The sequence below is a fragment of the Typopeltis vanoorti genome, chromosome 15 (assembly GCF_054136105.1).
Source record: "Typopeltis vanoorti isolate ZY-2024b chromosome 15, IOZ_Tvanoo_1.0, whole genome shotgun sequence".
NCBI classification, from domain to species: domain Eukaryota; kingdom Metazoa; phylum Arthropoda; class Arachnida; order Uropygi; family Thelyphonidae; genus Typopeltis; species Typopeltis vanoorti.
This window is the reverse complement of record NC_143563.1, coordinates 70046449-70064646: the sequence shown is the minus strand read 5'-3', so window position 1 is coordinate 70064646 and position 18198 is coordinate 70046449. Positions and strand designations below refer to the sequence as shown.

At 35.4% G+C, this 18198-nt stretch overlaps 1 protein-coding gene and 1 non-coding gene across 3 annotated transcripts in view; both read right to left on the bottom strand.

The window, feature by feature from the left end:
* The window catches only part of LOC150098861 (cysteine sulfinic acid decarboxylase-like), a 131686-nt gene that overhangs the window by 104283 nt on the left and 9205 nt on the right, over positions 1 to 18198 (bottom strand). The window contains exon 1 of one of the 2 annotated variants that reach the window (XM_090405472.1): positions 6360 to 6451. The exons of the other annotated variant lie outside the window; for it this stretch is intronic. Within the exon in view, the coding sequence (XP_090261598.1) occupies positions 6360 to 6387 (28 nt within the window). The 5' untranslated portion in view covers positions 6388 to 6451. Of the gene's footprint in view, positions 1 to 6359; positions 6452 to 18198 lie in introns of those variants that run through there. 2 annotated transcript variants of the gene reach the window in all.
* Positions 14360 to 14432, bottom strand: TRNAV-UAC (transfer RNA valine (anticodon UAC)). The gene has a single exon. It is a non-coding gene; the product is annotated as a tRNA-Val (tRNA).

Sequence of the window (18198 nt, the reverse complement as noted above, 5' to 3'; positions counted from 1 at the left end):
GATTAGAAAAAGAGGACCACGAGACTGGAACAAAGAAATAGAAAATATAATAAAAACCAAAAAGGACAGTTACCAGAAATGGCTAAATTCCAAAACAATACAAGCAGAAATAGAGTATAAAAGAAATAGTGCAATTGCAAAACGAGAAGTAAGGAAAAAACATAGACATGGATGGAACAATTTCGTAACAGAACTAGAAAAGGATTTATTTAAGCCACAACCCAAAACCTATAAAGTAATAAAATACATGAATAAAGAAATAAAAGAAAAGATAAAAATACAAACAATAGATTTAGAAAAATGGGTGACCTATTTCCAAAATCTCTGGACAGATGAGAACAATGAATTAAAATTTTATAAGACAAAGAATGACCTAATAGAAAATATCACAATGTTAGAACTGAAAAATATAATAAAGAAGATGAAAAATAGGAAAACGCCAGGAGAAGACAATATAAATATAAAACTATACAAAAATGCAGGTGAAAAATTTAAGGAAAGACTTATGAAATTTTTTAATATCGTTTAGATGTCCGGAAAAACCCCTAACTCTTGGAAAAAAGCACTGGTTATCCCAATCTATAAAAAAGGAAATAAAAGACAATTGCAATAATTATAGGGGAATTAGCCTGCTGAATACAAGATATAAAATATATGCAGGAATATTAAAAGAGAAACTAAGCAGCATTGTAGAAAACAAATTGCCAGAAGAACAAAACGGTTTCCGAAAAGGCCGATCCTGTATAGATCCAATTTTTACTTTAAAATTATTAATAGAAAAGAGAAGAGAATTTAAAAAAGAAACCCACGTGGCGTTTATTGATTATGAAAAAGCCTTTGACAAAATTAGTAGACAAAAATTGTTTAAAATATTAACCGATTTAAACATACCAAACCAACTTTTACAATCTATTCAAGAAATGGAATTACAGGAAATAAAATAGCAGTTAAATTAGAACACACCTCAGAAAGGAAAGATATATCAAGAGGAGTACGACAAGGATGTACCCTCTCACCTCTGCTTTTCAATATATATATATATAAATGAAATATTAACAATCTGGAAACAGCATAACCCATTTGGTATACAAATGGCCCTGCAAACGAAGATAGATACACTACTATTTGCAGATGATCAAATAGTATTAGCTACATCAGAAGATGACTTACAAAGATCATTAAATGATATCTCAAAGCAATATAATATGACAATATCCAAAGAAAAAACAAAAATAATGGCATTCAAAGGAGAAAACCCAATAAGAAGTAAAATAGTGATAGATAATAAAATACTAGAACAAGTAAACACTTTCAGATACTTGGGATGTGATCTATCATACGAAGAAGAAAAAGACATAGACACTAAAATATCCAACTTTGTCAAAGTAAATGGCATAATAAATATTATATTTAGGCCATCCCTGGTACAAAAACACACTAGAATCAGACTATATAATGTCTTGTCAAAACCAACTCTACTATACGGAAGCGAAACATGGACCATGAAAAGGAAAGATGAAAAACGAATTCAAACAGCAGAAATGAAGTTCCTCAGAAAAACAGCTGGATATACCAAGTGGGACCACAAAACAAATGAAGAAATCTTACAATCCCTGAAAATAAAACCAATTAATTACTACATAAGACAGTATAAACAAAAATGGCTAGAACATCTAAATCGAGTGGACAACAGCAGACTACCAAAAATATTATACAGATAAAAAAAAAGGGGAAAAAGAAGAATCGGAAGACCAAGAAAGAGATGGCATGAGACCGGAACAGGCCACATGGCCTAAATTCCATGTTAGGAAGAAGAAGAAGAAGAAGACACCTCTTGAGCAAAAGATATCTTACATATGATATCTTTTTAACCATTTTTTATTAGAAATTCTAATAAAAAATGGTTTATTTAATACGCCACTAATGTGTCAATTTCTGCTATTTAAAGTTAGACAGAATCATTACACGAATAAAGATTTGGAAAATTTCATATTTATAATGAAGCTTTTCGGATGTTTGCACATAATATGAGATAAAAATTCTCTCTATTTTTCGGTATGAGAGCTAGGCAGTTTTTGCAAAATGGAATTTTTATTTGTTTATCTGTATTCAGATTTTGTACAAGAGCTCTTAAAGGAAAAAAAAAAAAAAAGGTGAAGAATGGAATTGTATGTGTGTAATAGAAATCTGAAGTCCTTACAAGTAAATGCATGTCGGAAATTGCAATTTACTGCTTTCTCTGAGAGATGCAGAGCTCTGGTGGCAGCATAAGAAAAATCACTTACGATAGGAATGATTTGCGACTCGACATCTAAACTCCAAAAGAGAATTTAAGTTATTCCAAATATAGGTTGATTATGAAGAGATAATATTCTATTTCCGGCATTTTACTGCTGGGAAAGCAGTCAGTAATGCCACTTCTATGTTTTTTAACTTTCTCCTTCGCTGTAGAATTGTATTATCCAGCGGCATGCGTCATAATATTCAAATATTAAACAAAGATCTTCAAATCAGTGTTGGAAATAGCTTGTGTGAGATAATTATAATCGTTAAAATAAAAATTTCAGCGGATCTAAAAAAAAAAAACACTTCAGTATATTATTATTATAATGATTGTTTGTTTGGTTTTTTTAACCTATAAATGGCATGCTCTTATACGCTGAAAATAGAGTAATATTCCGACTTTTTTAATGTCGCTCCCTCTCACGAAAAGTTGTAAACTTTTCGTAGGTTTATACTAACCACCTGTAGCTAGTATATACTATATTATTACATCCTTTAGTTTTTCGCTCCTTTTGTGCTGTCCCGATCTGGCAGCGGAAAAATTTATCCGTTGAAAAAAAAGTGGCTCTGAAGCCCATCTAGGATGCAAGGTGAGCAAAAAAAGTAAAAGTAAAAAAAAAAGAAATACTCAAAAAAAAAAAGGGATAAAAATGAAAAAAAAAATCGCATACAGTAATAGCTGATTGATAAATATTGATCGCTTACGCTGAATATTACTAATCCTTTCAAATCAATTATTGTTCTGAATTGATAATACACATTCACGATAATTTATGAGTAAATAGATAATCCGTAAAGCCTGTAATTTTAAATTAAAAACTCATCGAAAAGAAATGTTTTTGACAAACTTTTCCGCTGCCTAACTCTGAAACCAGCAATGTCTTTCTCTTTGCATGCGTCGACATTGCCTTGAGACTGCCATTTATAGGTTTGTAACAAGGCAACTTGTCATTTTCCGCGCAGCATGGTGACAGTGCAGTTCTGTGATTCTTCTCTTCCAACGCAGCATTCGCTGTCACACTTCGTAAGGCACCGACAGCATTTTCGTGTTGTGTGACTTGTAAAGCAGAAGTATATCGTAAAGTCAGAAAGTTTTAGAAGAGAACTGATACACTAGTGTCGAGAAACATTAACTAAAGAGTAGCAAACCGCATAGAATTGTTGAATGGAAATTGCAGCAGCTATTTAAGATTTTTTTTTTTCAGAGTTAATTCTAAATTTAAGGTGGTTAAGCATAATTTTACACGTCTCAGTACTTTACCTTAAATGTACAACTGGAAGGGATAAATATTCTGAAAGCACACAGAGCCGAAAATGTTAAGTTAGGTGTACAAAAGGCAGATTATAGTAAATAGTAAAGAAGAATTAACAAATACTGTGGCTATCCATCGACATCAAATGACCGATCGGAAGTGATTCATTACAGATAATACAATAAAAATTGCCAAACGATTAAAAGTATCATAAAAGAACCTGAAAAATGAAGCGAAGTTTACACTCAATTCTCCTTCCACTTCGGGGAAAAAAAACAAACAAACATTAATTGGCATATTTTATAGTGACTAACAATCATATATATATATATATAATATGAATATTGCTATTCATTAAAGGTAAATATTATACCTTAACAGACAAATATGTTACCAATAGCGGATAATGCAGAAACAAACACAAATAGAATATATAAAAGTAAAATCTAGTCCGATTTTAGGTACAAATCTACCAAAGAAGCAAAAAATCGAAATATCAATTGCAATTTTATTGTGATTTTCCAATATCTATTTTATCTTTTTTTATGTGAATTCTACCCAAAGCATTAGTATTAGTATTAGTAATATGCAAACCCTAGTGTACAGATCAAATATGAACGTTTTTAAATAAGCAGAAGAGTCTCACACCGGCAATGAAATTCATCTCCCACCTAAAGACATTCACAAATGTTCATACCTACTGTGAGATTCGAACTCATAGTCAAAATAGCTAATATAAATGGATAATTACTACTTTCTGTTACATGTAGATAAACCATATTTGCAATCCACAGCTCGAAAGTTTCGAAACTAGTTTGACTAACAAAGTAAAAAATTTCCCCGTGAAATGTCTTGGTATCCCATATCAAGGCAAGGAGAACTTCGAGGGAGGGGGTTATATATTTGTCTTTTCTTATCGCTCTTTTAGACAGTGAGACATCAACGCAGCCTATACCGAAATAAGTAGAATATATGCAAATGAAACTATTACTGGGTGATCGGTCGATTACTTAGGAAATTTTAAAGTGCGGCAATGTTTGTTTTGACAGTATACTAAACAAATGGTATTGCTTATGCTTATTAATAAGTTCAACCCCAAATTGAAGGTTTTGAACTTCATTCTTGAATATAAATCATATATTGAAATAAAAAAAAATCATATTCCACATCCTACTATAAACCGATAACTAAATTGACTAATTCTTAATTTGTCGTTCCCCATGAACGGAAATCTCATGGTCTATTATTCAGAAAGAAGGGTTAATATTTCGTCTATCGCTACAACCCACCCACCCTCAAAAAAAAAAAAAAAAAAAAAGAAAAAAAAAGCGTAAGACCATTGCTGAATGAACAGTTTTGAACTTTCCTTTGGCATATTTGAAACTAAGGTACAAACCTGTCTTTCGCAAGCATGGCTTTATGGCTTAAACAAAGCAAGCAAACCAACAAACAAAAAAAGAACTTCAAAAAATTCTTTCTCCATTCCTTTTCCCGATCTACTACATGACAGCAACCATGGTGATTCTCTATATATCAGTAAAACATACATATACCCATAAGAACCACTATCAGAATTCAAAATTTCGGAGTCGAAAAATAAACATCAAACAAGAATAAATACGCAGTGTCCTATCTAGTACAAATTCTTAATTTATCGAGTTCTCAAAGAATTGAGACTATATTATTCAGAAAGATTACTTAAATTTATTCGTCTCTAGAAGTAGAAGTCCATAATGCTTGCAATATTGCTTATCCATTACTAAAATAAATAAATAACTGATTAAAAAAAACTCAAAATAGATTAAAATTTAAAATAGTTACATCGTTGTTCAATTATATTGAATGCATATCAATTTCTTGATTTGTATATCATCAGTCACCTGATAATATCAAATGAATTATGTTTAAGCAAAGGACAGATATCGCATATCGTAGATTCATTCTAGTTAATCATTCGGAATATTATTATTATTATTATTATTATTATTATATGCCATAGTTCACTCCAGAATTCGCATGTTTTGCTGAATTACTTTACTAAAATGCATTTCACTTGTCGAGGATATACAAATGGATGCAATTCAGAATTTAATATTCTGTATTGAATTAAATGTGCATGAATGCAACACACACACACACACACACACACACACACACACACACACACACACACACACACACACACACACACACACACACACACACACACACACACACACACACACACACACACACACACACACACAGAGAGAGAGAGAGAGAGAGAGAGAGAGAGAGAGAGCAATTTCTTCAATTCGGTCTACACGCATTATATCGATATTGCAAAACCCATAGAGCACACTGCGCGTGCTGGCAAGTATAAATTAGAGACGATATTATTATTATTATTATTATTATTATTATTATTATTATTATTATTATTATTATTATTATAGCATAACACCTCTAGTAGGTCTATTCGTAGGAACTACTATAACAAAATGAGAGGAAAAAAAAAACATTGTCAGCCTCTTCATTCAAGTATGTAGTTTTTTCAGAAATCATTTAACACTGCCTTTTTTCCGATTGGAAGAAAATAAAAATAAAATAAATTAGCAAGATTAACGGAAGAAAAATATGAGCCAAGTACCGTAAGCATGTTAAAATTATGAAAGAAAGCGGCAAAAAGATTTTTTGAATTTCTCAATTAAAGATTTATAAAGTTGTTTTAATTACTCGGGAACTGTAATAAAATAATGACATGTAATCAGAATTTCGATCGCAAGCAATTTGCAAAACTCCAAATTGCATTCAAGGAAAACATTGTTATGAATCACCGCTTACCTACGTTCCCGTTCATATAAACAGACATGATGATGATTCATAGAACTATTCGATAGCTGTGGTGGAAAAAGATGCATACAGCTCGTGACAATCTACTGCTTTTTATGTCCTGTGCACTTTTCTTGATATTTTATTTGTTGGTTCACGTAAATGACGGTTAACGACCTATGATTTCGATTCTCCCGACAGCCCCTCCTCACGAAATACTACGTACTTCGACGTATATTGCTCTCGTGATGATCATTGTTGATAACCAGCACTTGCAAGATAAATCTGTTGCCACAGTTTACAGAATTTTTAACATATAAGGGAAGTAACATGGTGCAAAGTTTGGCCTTGTAGTTTCGCAATACTGTAATGCTAGTATTTTTTTTCTTTGTATGATTATGATCGTTGATGCAATTTCCAATATTAATTTACTCTTATTTCTTATCTTTAATTAAAATGTTAAACTATAAAAAATGCACCAAAATATTCCCAGAAGAAAAACTTCGCATTTCATTTTTAAAAATAAAATAAAATAAAATAAAAAAATATTAGACTAGACTATATGTTACTGACAGGTCAAGGTTTAGCAGACAAATGCTGAGAAAGATTCAAGAGGTTTGGACGACCTTACGTCAGCATACAAGTGGATGTCAAGAATTACTACATGCAAAATATTAAATATTTTTATCTACTAAAATAAACTATTTTTAATTATATTTCAGGGTTGAAACTACGATGAAATATGAAACCTAGTTTATAAATAAAGCGAACGAGACGAAAAATTAATAAAAAAAAGTTGACTAAGTATGCTCATAATGAACTATTGATTTCATACTGGTATGATCACTATATTCAACCAAATAATATTATAAACAATAACCATTATTATTAATAAAAAAATTCTGGTATAGGCAATTAATGAAAACTATCTTTCTTATCCGTATTTTCCCTTCATGAAAGATGGGTATGCCAGATCTATATTTTTAAGCCTTTTTGCTCAGTCAGCTGGCTGGTTAGATTTTTTTAAATATCAGTTCAGCACACCAAAGGTGCAAATCCTATAGTACGTCAATGTCGTATGTAGGCACAGGTCAACAGCATGATGATTCGTAAAATTATTTAATCAATTAATTGCATTTTTTCTATAGTACGCTATCTACCTTTCTTGACATATACACACGTCGGACGTTTCCTCAACTTGTAGACAAATGCATAAATTTTGCTCTGTACTGACAGGCAGTTATATACTGCTTGCTCGGAGGTATGCAGCATATCTACTCGGCCGGTTTGGTTCGATGCTCGGATAGCGTACCTGCTCTTCAACCAACATGTTATGGATTCGAATTCCACGGTGGGCATTGATGTTTGTGAATGTCCTTAGGTAGGAAATGAATTTTATCATCTGGTGTGAGACCACCACCACCTCTTTTATTGAAGACTTCAAGTGGCTTGAAAAAGTTCCATTGTTTTTTTTTTTTTTGGTCTCTAGAGGAGAAACATTTCCGGATCATCTAACTCTTAGCTTACTCGCCGTATACTAATGTAGAATTAGGCTCACGCAGAAAAACAATAATAATAACTGCATGGAACAGTCATGTCATCACAAATAATCTACTTATTATTTGCTATTTAAAAATATCTACTTTATTACTTGTCACAGTCAATCACTGTTTGATGTTTGAATTTGAAATGCTGGTCTGATAGTATTAAATGTGTACAAAATAAATACTATTGCTATAGTAATAGCAATTTTCTGTACCACACTATTAGAATTACAACCACCCTACAGCTACACGTCGCACAGATATGTGATTGCAGTGTGCTGCCAAACAAAATTCACACTTTTAGCATTGTTTTGTGACATCTGTAACTTTTGCATGGGAATATTATGTCACATAATTGAGCTGAATTTCATATGAAGTGTCCAAAAATGACAGTTTAAGAACGGTTCCCTTGTTAGAGAAAGAGTATCCAATTTAATGTGTACGCAGTAATGTGCCTCTCCAATGTCCCGATATTTCGTACAGAGTAAGAGGAGCATTGAAGTCGATTTTGTCTTCATCATCATCATCAAATTCCTGATATGTACGTACCCTCAGAGTGTGCAGATCAACAATGTTCCTCCAAATTAATCTGTTATTTGTCAAGATTGCAACATTATCAGATCTTATTTGTCTTTTAAGGCGCATTTTACTGTATCAATCCATCTACATCTTGGTCTTCATCTACGTCTTTTCCCTGCCAACCTGGCAAAGAACTCATGTTTTTGCTATTCTTTCATCTTCCATTCTGTTTAAGTGAAATATCATCACTTAATATAGTGATAACACACACACACACACACACACACACACACACACACACACACACACACACACACACACACACACACACACACACACACACACACACACACACACACACACACACACACACACACACACACACACACACACACACAAATTACCAAACAAGATAGATTAGCATAAAATAATAGAAAAATTACTCACTTCAAGACAGGCTGATCGCAGGAACAATTTTAGAGCCCCAAAATAGCACTCCGTTCAGGATCAATATAGTCAACAATCGACCACAAAACCTTAGAGATTACATCATAATATGGCACTATGTTTCTAACAACAATAGTTAATCGACCAAATCGACATAATACATCGCCCAGTTTCATAACAAAAATTCTAATCTTACGTGAAATTACGATCTAGAATTTGCTTTTATATTAAACAACTTCCATACGATATAAAAAAAAAATCACTTAAAGTCCTGAAAAGATTTGTGGGTCCTGTATTCCGGATTAATTATTATTATTAAGTAATGATGATAAGAATCCATTACTAAATTAGCACATGAATCCTACTAGTAAAATTATACGTTCATGTATAAAATACTAACATACGGACATGTTCACATAGGAGTCTCCGTACCTCAGGTGACATAGATGATACCCTTTGAATAGAAAAACCTCGGTTCGAATGCTGTCCAGGACACGAAGAACCTTTATCAGGCTTTTCAACAGAAGATGAGCTAACCGGTCTTGAAGTGGTAGGGTTTTTCCCTCACTAATAAAATCGGCTTTTTCATTCCGCAAACCGGCCCTGTGAATAAACACTAGATGGATGCAACAGAGGAAGGGTTTAATGCAGCCGGCTGCATTCAACTGCCTAAAACCCATAATCTGGGAACTCAACCTGTCTTGGATGGAGAGAATTGGATAGATATGTTCACATAACAATTATATACTATATTTATCTGAATACATACCTGCGCATTCACGGCAGAAATTGGGAAAATACATTATTTTTTTAAATGTGTGTGTATTTAATATAGGATATGCTGCACGTTGAAATAAGCATTGGAACATTTAGAATATAACATATTGATATGCATAGTCCACTTAAAATATTACAAAAATATTATGACTACCTTCCTAACAGCTCGTAGCCTTGCTACTGTTACTCCCTTGCTGCCAGAAATGGATCTATAAGGCATTTGAACATTGTAAGAGGTATGTTGTACCGTCATCAAAAGTGCTGCCCGCAGATCTGCAAGTTTCTGGGATGAAGGATTCAAACGCCGGATCGCTCGATCTACGTATTCCCGATGTTCTATGGGATTTAAATCGGCGAAACTGGCGGCCATGTTTGCTGAACCACTCTCGGATGATACCGGAAGCTTAATACGGCATTATCCTACTGGAAAATATCTGTGCCATTTTGGAAGACAGTCACTATGAAGGGATGTACCTGATCAGCTGCAAGGAACAGGTACTTTGTAGCATTCGTAATACGGCCTCTACTAAGGCTCAAGAGTCCCCCCCCCCTCCCCAACAAAACATAAGGCGATTCCTCTGCCCAAGTTATCACTCAAAATTTCTACCTATCGTCTACACAGCATAGCTGGAAACAAGATTCATCCGAAAAGGCAGCGTTTTCCCTATTGTGCAATGGACCAATAGCTCCACTCAGATGCAAATTTCAAAAGCAGTAGTCGATGATTAAGCGTAAGCATGGGTACCTTGAAAATGGATACCTTTCTGGGAAACATCTCCATTCTTTTCCTGATTAAATTTCATAGTTAGCCGTTCCGAAGTTCTTCGTCTATGAGTTTGCACAAGACGGAACAACCTGCGTTCACACCGAGCATCGATGAGATGTGGGTGCCCTGCACTAGCTTGGCAACTTGATATTCTTCCTAGTATCTATCCATTCTTGGAATTAACTACGGCACTTTGCAAAAGCCTACAATATTGTCGGTTTCCTGATACTACCATCCTTCAGATGGTACTTTTCTATATATATAATACTTATATATTATACACTGTATATCTTAGTCACAATGGTAAAAGACTGCATTATTAAAATTCAACTGTACGCAACGTGGAAATCAGATGCCAGCGAAAATCTGAAGGTGAAATAATACAAACAGACCAAAGAATATTCGAAAGGAAGTAAGGAAATCTTAGCAGTCCCACGTGCAAAGGATTAAATAGTTCAGACAGTCTTCAATGGCATTTAGGTCGGAGGCGGACCATTACGTAATTAATCAAACATTAAGTAACACAGTCAACAACGCAGACGATGATGTAAGTTATACTGTGACTTCTACGTGGAGAGTTGGAAGCTCTAATATGGAGCGATGAATCACATTGCATCCTGGTTTCCATCGAATGGATGAGTGAAGTAACAAATGCCATATGGACTAATGAAATATGAGCCAAATGTTTTGGCTCATATTTCATTAGTCCAACTGTGAAGTCTGGTGACGGAGGTGTTGCAGTCGGGATTCTTACGGGGTGGGGGGGGGGCTGAAAAGTTCTGATAAAAACCTAAATCAAAAATGACATGCCATGATCCTTGATAATAGACAAATACCAGCTAAAAACATTGCAAAGACTCTGAGGATATCCAGGGAACGAGTTGGGGGTCATTATACAAAACCAACATCTGGACATTCAGAACCTCTCAGCGAAGTGGGTCCCCAAATGTTTGAATACCGACCAAAAGAGAGAATGCGTGCTGTCATCTCAAGGGATTTTGGGAAATTTTGAGAAATCAGGTGCAAATGTTTTGGCTCATATTGTGACTATTGATTGGTTTCATCACTATGACCCAGAGACCAAACGAGAGTCAATGGAGTGGAGACACAAAGGTTCTCCACGCTAAAGAAGCTCCGAACCTAAACATCAGCAGGGAAGGTTCTTGCCATTGTCTTTTGGGATATGAATGGTGTAATTCTTACCAAGCACCTCAAAACAGGTGAAAAACTGTTAGAGCAGCAGTTTAATTAACAGCTCTGAAGACATTGAAGGAGATACTGAAGGAAAACTGAGCAGAGGCATGTTGTTTTTGCCAGACAACTCACCTGCTCACACTGCTCATGAAATCCAACAGACAATGCACAACTTGGGCTTTCAATGTCTGCCTCGCCCATCTTATTCGCCAGACCTGGCTCCATCTGACTATTTCCTATTCCAAATTTAAAGAAACACTTGAAAGGAACATAATCTGCAGCTGAGGAATAGTTTAAGCAACAAGGGAAAGACTTTTTTTCTCAGAGGATTGCAAATGATGCAGCAGCGTTGTAACAAGTGTATAACACTTCGTGGGGAATATGTAGAATAATGTGTAAGTTACATGGCTCTACCTCGGTTCTTGCATGGTGATTATCACAACTTTTCAGCACATCACCGTATATAGGACTTTTGGACCTTTCGTTGTAGTGCCTAGAAGCTGAGCATAGATGTATATGTAACACATCTCTTCTGGTAATGCAATGCTTTACCAGAAGAGATGTGTGGCAAGTTTAAGGATCAGACCCGTGCTGCTTTACACGATGCATTATGTTATGCTGCAGATTCTATTGGGCCATGGCTTGAGGAAAAATAACATAGAAAAACTTGAATGGCCTTCATTCTGCCAGTCAATTTTTTCCATATCAGAGTCTCGATCCCAACCTAACAGAACTCTTTTTGGAATGAACTGATACGTCAAGCGCGAGACAGATCAGGTTCACTCCATGTATTCTCATAGCCTAGTATTACCTTTATTAAAGTTTCCAAAAACCTTGTCCGAAGTTCTCTCATCTCCATAAAATCCAGGAAATCAGATTTATACACAGTAACCCAGGTGGTCTCATTAAAGCATTCCTTTGTGTTGTTATTCATCATGTCTAAGTCATTTAATTTTCAATTCCCGTTGTGTTGTCTTATATCATTTATAGTTTCAATTTCATAATGCAGTGCAAACTAGCATCACTACACTCATTCTTCTAATCAGATTGGTAACTAATCAGTTCGAAACGTTTGCAAGGCCACTTTCTCCATTTAGCACCATTCCAGTAGCGGTCCCCGACCTTGCATCATTCATAATTACCTGAACATCTTATTTTCTTCTTCTCTTCCTTCCTCTATTTTATACAATATCGCGAAGATTTAGTTCAAACAGCAGAGGCACAAGAACACAGTGTGCTTATTCACACCCATCCACCAACGAATCCGGCGTGGCGCACCAAGAGCGACAGTGTCCTTTAGTTGGAAAGACGTAGGTTTGAATCTTGTGTTGGATGCTAAGAATGTTTATAACAGCGTTTCAATAAAGTTGTCAATTTCATAGGAGTTGAGTTTACATGCAAAACTCGGATCTCTCCAGTACCTTCCGACCACATAAACCTGTCAGAGAACACACGCAATTAAACAGTAAACAGACATGTTACACATGTTTTATGACCATGGATTGCTCAGAATTACCTTGACATAATTCTATTCACACCAAATCTAAACCCAAACTTATTGTCATAGTTTAATATTAATTTTGCGGTGTAGCAATATGTAAAATGTCCTTTTTCAACATTCGGAATTATCATCACTGCACATGTGTGTAGATATATGCTAAGTGAGTTGAAAAATATTTTTTTTTAAATCTCGCATTAAGAAACAATAGAAATTTTTTCTTAGGTTTTCACCTATTTGTTCCTTTCCTCCATATGAATTCACCATTTGAAATAGGGTATGCTAATAACGTGAGTGGACAATGCGGAGATTAACAGATCGTATTAATATGGGAGAGGAAGAGATAAATTAATGAAAATACCAATCCTTTATGAAGCGACATAGCATTCACAATTCTGATGCCGACTAACACTGCACGTGCTAGGCGGCATCACACAGTTCCGAAACAGATGTTGGGTAGGCACAGCTTATGTAGCTGGTGGTTTCTGAGTCGTTATCATTATTAATATGGAAAACGAGGAGAAAGAGATTAATGTGGAAAATGGGAAGAAAGAGAAATATCTTTGATAAAGTGCTACAGAAAAGAAATTCCTGATAGCGACAGATAAGAATTAATCAAGATGTAAGAAGAAAAACAAAACTCCTATAAAGTGATAGCCAAGAATTTTCAACAATTTTCCTCAAATTAATGTGTTATCTGTCAAAATTCCAATATTGGCAGATCTTATATTTCTGTCTTTTAAAGCACTTCTTACTGTTTCAGTCCGCCTAGATCTTGGTCTTATTCTGGGTCTTTTCCTGCCATCATGGAAAAAAAAACTTGATTTGCTAACCATTCCTCTCCCATTTTGTTTAAGTGACCATACTACCCAAGATTAGCTTTAGCTCTGCTGATACATTCCTGAATGCCAATGTCAAGTTCTTTCATAGAATCCTCATTTTATGCTGTTTTCCACCTTTCCTAATTGCTTATGGACAGTTTTAAGAGAGTTCATTATTATTTTATTATTTTACACCTCCAGGGAGTTCAAAGACTCATCGAGGGAGGGCATCCACTCTATAACTCTGTCTCCACCACTCACAGTCCACCAACTGACCGCAACTACACCAACACCATCTATCGCCAACAACCACCACTAGTATTTCCACAGACAATCACAAACATCCATGCCCACGGCGGGATTCGAACCCGCAGCCTTTTGGCTTTTTGGCTGGGGAGCGGATACGCTAACCACTCGGCCAGCCAGGCTGGCCAAAAAACAGCGCCTGGTTCTGCTCGTGATCGAACCGGGGACCTTTTGCGTGTAAAGCAAACGTGATAACCACTACACCACAGAACCCTAAGGTTCATCTAGGGATAACCTTGGAAAGAGGAACGTATGCCCATCCTCATCGAGTAGTCAAAAAAGGGACGTTAGATCTCTAAATGGAAATGATTTCGAATGAAAAATGAATAATTCAGATAAAACTATTTTGGTTATCTTAAATAACCAAATGAGAGAGGAAGATCAGGACCAGGTGTATTCAGAAGAGTTACAACACATTCCAATGACTGCAAGATAGAAGCAAACAGGAAAAATAAATATAATATTATTTTCACAATATCATCTGCTAGAGCAGCATTTCCCAAACAGTATTCAGCGGATGTGAGATGTAAACGTCCGTGAAAATTCGTAATTAATAATTCAAAAATAAAATATTTTGTCATAATTAGGTATAATGGTATACTTGCATAATGGTATAATGTTTTCCAATATTATACCTCATATCGGTCCGCGCGGTTAGCCTAGTGGCTGTGCACTTCGAAACCATATGCCTCGGGAAGGAGTGTCCTAGGTTCGATTCTCGTCGGTGACTTGAGGAGCTGAAGGATCTTCCTCAGCCATAGCCAAGTTAGCCGGTCTTGGGCATAGACAGTGGGGTTTTTCCCCCAGTTTATCCGGGAGTTTTTCATCCCGCAAAGCAGGCAAAGAGGCCTTGAGAACTCAACACTAGGACATAGGATACACCGGGGCGTAGGGCTGACCACTTTATCTTGTGAACAGTTTGAGGCCGATGATCAACGAAACCTCGACACCGCAAGGTAAACGAGGGAAAATGAAGATGAGAGAGAGAGAGAGAGAGAGAGAGAGATACCTCATATTGAACGAATCTATGAATCAAAGACATAAACTCCAGTCCCATTAATATGGAATTAATTTTTTTTTTCGTTTTAAAAAAATCATAATTTGTGTTGTTTTGGCTGGCTGTATAAAACTTTTCATATGTAGCATACAGTTTTAATTTTCAACTGATTTTATAATTTTATTTTCTAAAATAAATTGCATTTGAGTATTAATGATACTTTTTTTTAAATTAAAAAACCAAACAGCCACAAAAGAATATGTGCTGTAAGTATGTGTTGTAAAATGTTGTAAGATGAAAAGTGTTCAGTGACTAAAAAAAGTTCGGGAAGCGCTGTACTAAAGATATGAAATAGTTATTTTTGTACAGACGAATTCAGCCACAAAAGCTTTCTAGAAATGTTTATATTATTATTATTATTTACTATATTAATCGCCAAATGATTAATATGGTGATTCTGGTAAATAAGCACACATCGCCGCTTGTGATATCAAAAGCAAAGAGCAGCAAAATCCTAATCCTATCGAATTAAAAATGTGGTTCCAACCCAGGCCTTTGAAAGGATTTGGATTCGAATCGCATCTACGACGTGAGAAACATTCATACACTATTCAACTGAAGGTGAGTTAGCCGATGCTGTATGGAGGTTGACAAACTTTCAGCCTTCCACACAGGCAACCAGTTGACAAATTAACAGACACAAGCAATTAACATAATAATAAACTTGCATCATAATCTAAGTGGCCTCTCGGCCGTAATCCTAAGCAACCAACCAACCAACCATCTAAAGTCTACAAGTGTATATAATTTACGGATTTATTATCGCTCACTCCACATTCAAACTTCACAAAATGGAATCACTGAAAAAAATAATAATGAAAGTGATATACAAGACTGCAGACATACAGATACAGAAACAAAATTTCCTCAGCTTCGTTCAGCTAACATCACACAATACCTGTGAAACTAATAAAAATAAATGTTTCGTAATAACCTCTGTCAGACCGTTGAAATTTTTCTGTTGTGTATCTATCGATCCATTTTAGTTTTATCATGTCTACTTACTTTCCCATTCTAAGACAACAAAAAATAATCATATAAGCTGGACATTATCTCGAAAGTAATCTGCAAATCTACCAAAAATGTAGAACTAGAACTACAGAGACATATAACTGCAGTGCCATTATGAAACCATGAGTAGTTTTTCACGATGCACAAATCAATTGCATTCAGGAAATTAAGTGGCACCTTCACTGAGATCCATGACTGACCTGCAAGTACACTACATAGTTCACTTAATTTTACTCCACCAAACTCATTTATGTTCTTTTTTTTATTGCAAGTGTTTTCAGATAGGTTGCATTTTGAGGAAAGGCCAGAGTTTCGGGGGAGGGTAAGCTATATTTCTGTACGAGTCCAGTTAACTCAGCTTCAATCGAAAAGACATCACGTCATGATGAGAACAGAACCCATCAGATCTTTTTTTTCAACTAAAGGATGCGCAAGTCAGGTAATGAATTTCGAAATCTAAAGTAAAAATATTAAGGAAAAGTTATGTTAAAAATTATATTTCATCATCAGAAACAACCATGGGTCCAATGCCCGTAGGTGTCTGCCGCCATCTTGATATGATTCTTCCATTGCATTCTATTTTGTGCAAGATGACTCAGTTTGTGTATAGAGTTTCCGTACCATTTGACGATGTCATCATCCCATTCTCTGTTTGGTCTTCCTCTTTTGTTCTTTCCTTCAATTATTCCAAACAGCAACGTTTTTAGTTTTCTCTCATCATTCATTCTACATATCTGGCCAAATAGATGTAGTTTCCTTTTGATTATTTTCTGGATCAGGTTTTCTTTTGGTTGTATTCATCTGTAGATTTCCTCATTGTTCACTTTCTGTATCCAGCTTATTCTCAAGATCTTTCTATAGCACTTCCTCTCAAATGCCAATATCTTCCTTTCAGATTCTCTCAGGAGTACTCAGGCCTCGCATCCATAGAGCATGCTGCTGAAGATACACGTTTCTACAATGCTCAGTTTAGTTTGCATCTTAATAGCTTGGCTCTTCCATATTTTGGCCATGGCTTTTAAAATAGTTGTTGCTCTGGCTATTCTAATTTTTATCTCTTTTTTTGGAATCCAAGTCATGCGTCATGTGGCATCCAAGATATGTGAAGTGTTCCACAGTTTCCAGTTGACATCTGTCTATCGTAACTCTGTTCAGTAACTCCTGTTATCCGAATATCATTGTTTTAGTTTTTTTCAAAGTTGACATTTAGTCCATATCTTTTCCTTCTGTGTATAGTGTTTGCAATGTCTGTTCCAGCCTTGCTGCGTCTTCTTCAATTAGGACGATGTCATCTGCAAAGCAGAGGTAGTTTATTCTCGTGCCATTTATTGAAATGCCTCCACCTTCTTCTTTAATCTTATCTAGTGTTCTTCCCGGATGTTTGATGAAGATGACTGGTGATATTGGGTCCCCTTGTCTTGTGCCTTTACTAGTGGCAAACCAATCTCCAGTCTCACCTGCTATCCTGATTTTTGCCTGTGCTTGGTTGTTTATATCTTTCAGCAGGCGGATCAATTTATTGTCCACACCATAGGATTCCAAGACAGCCCATGTTATATTTTGGTCTTTCTTCGAGCTTTCTCTGCTATTAGTCTTAGAGCTTGCTCATCCGGAAGATGTGCCTCCATATGCCCCTTCAGGCGTTCTGTTAGTATTTTCATCAGCACTTTGCCAAGATGACTTATTAATGCAATAGTTCTGTAATTGGTGCATTCTAAAGCACTGCCTTACTTATGAAGAACAATCAAGACCGATTTTTTCCACTCTTCGGGGGCATATCTTGATCTCCATATTTCATTACATAGTTGATGTATTTCTTTTACAACTGATTCTCCCCCATATTTTAGCATCTCGCCTATTATGTTGTCATTTCCAGGACTCTTGTTGTTCTTGAGATGTTTTATAGCCTTA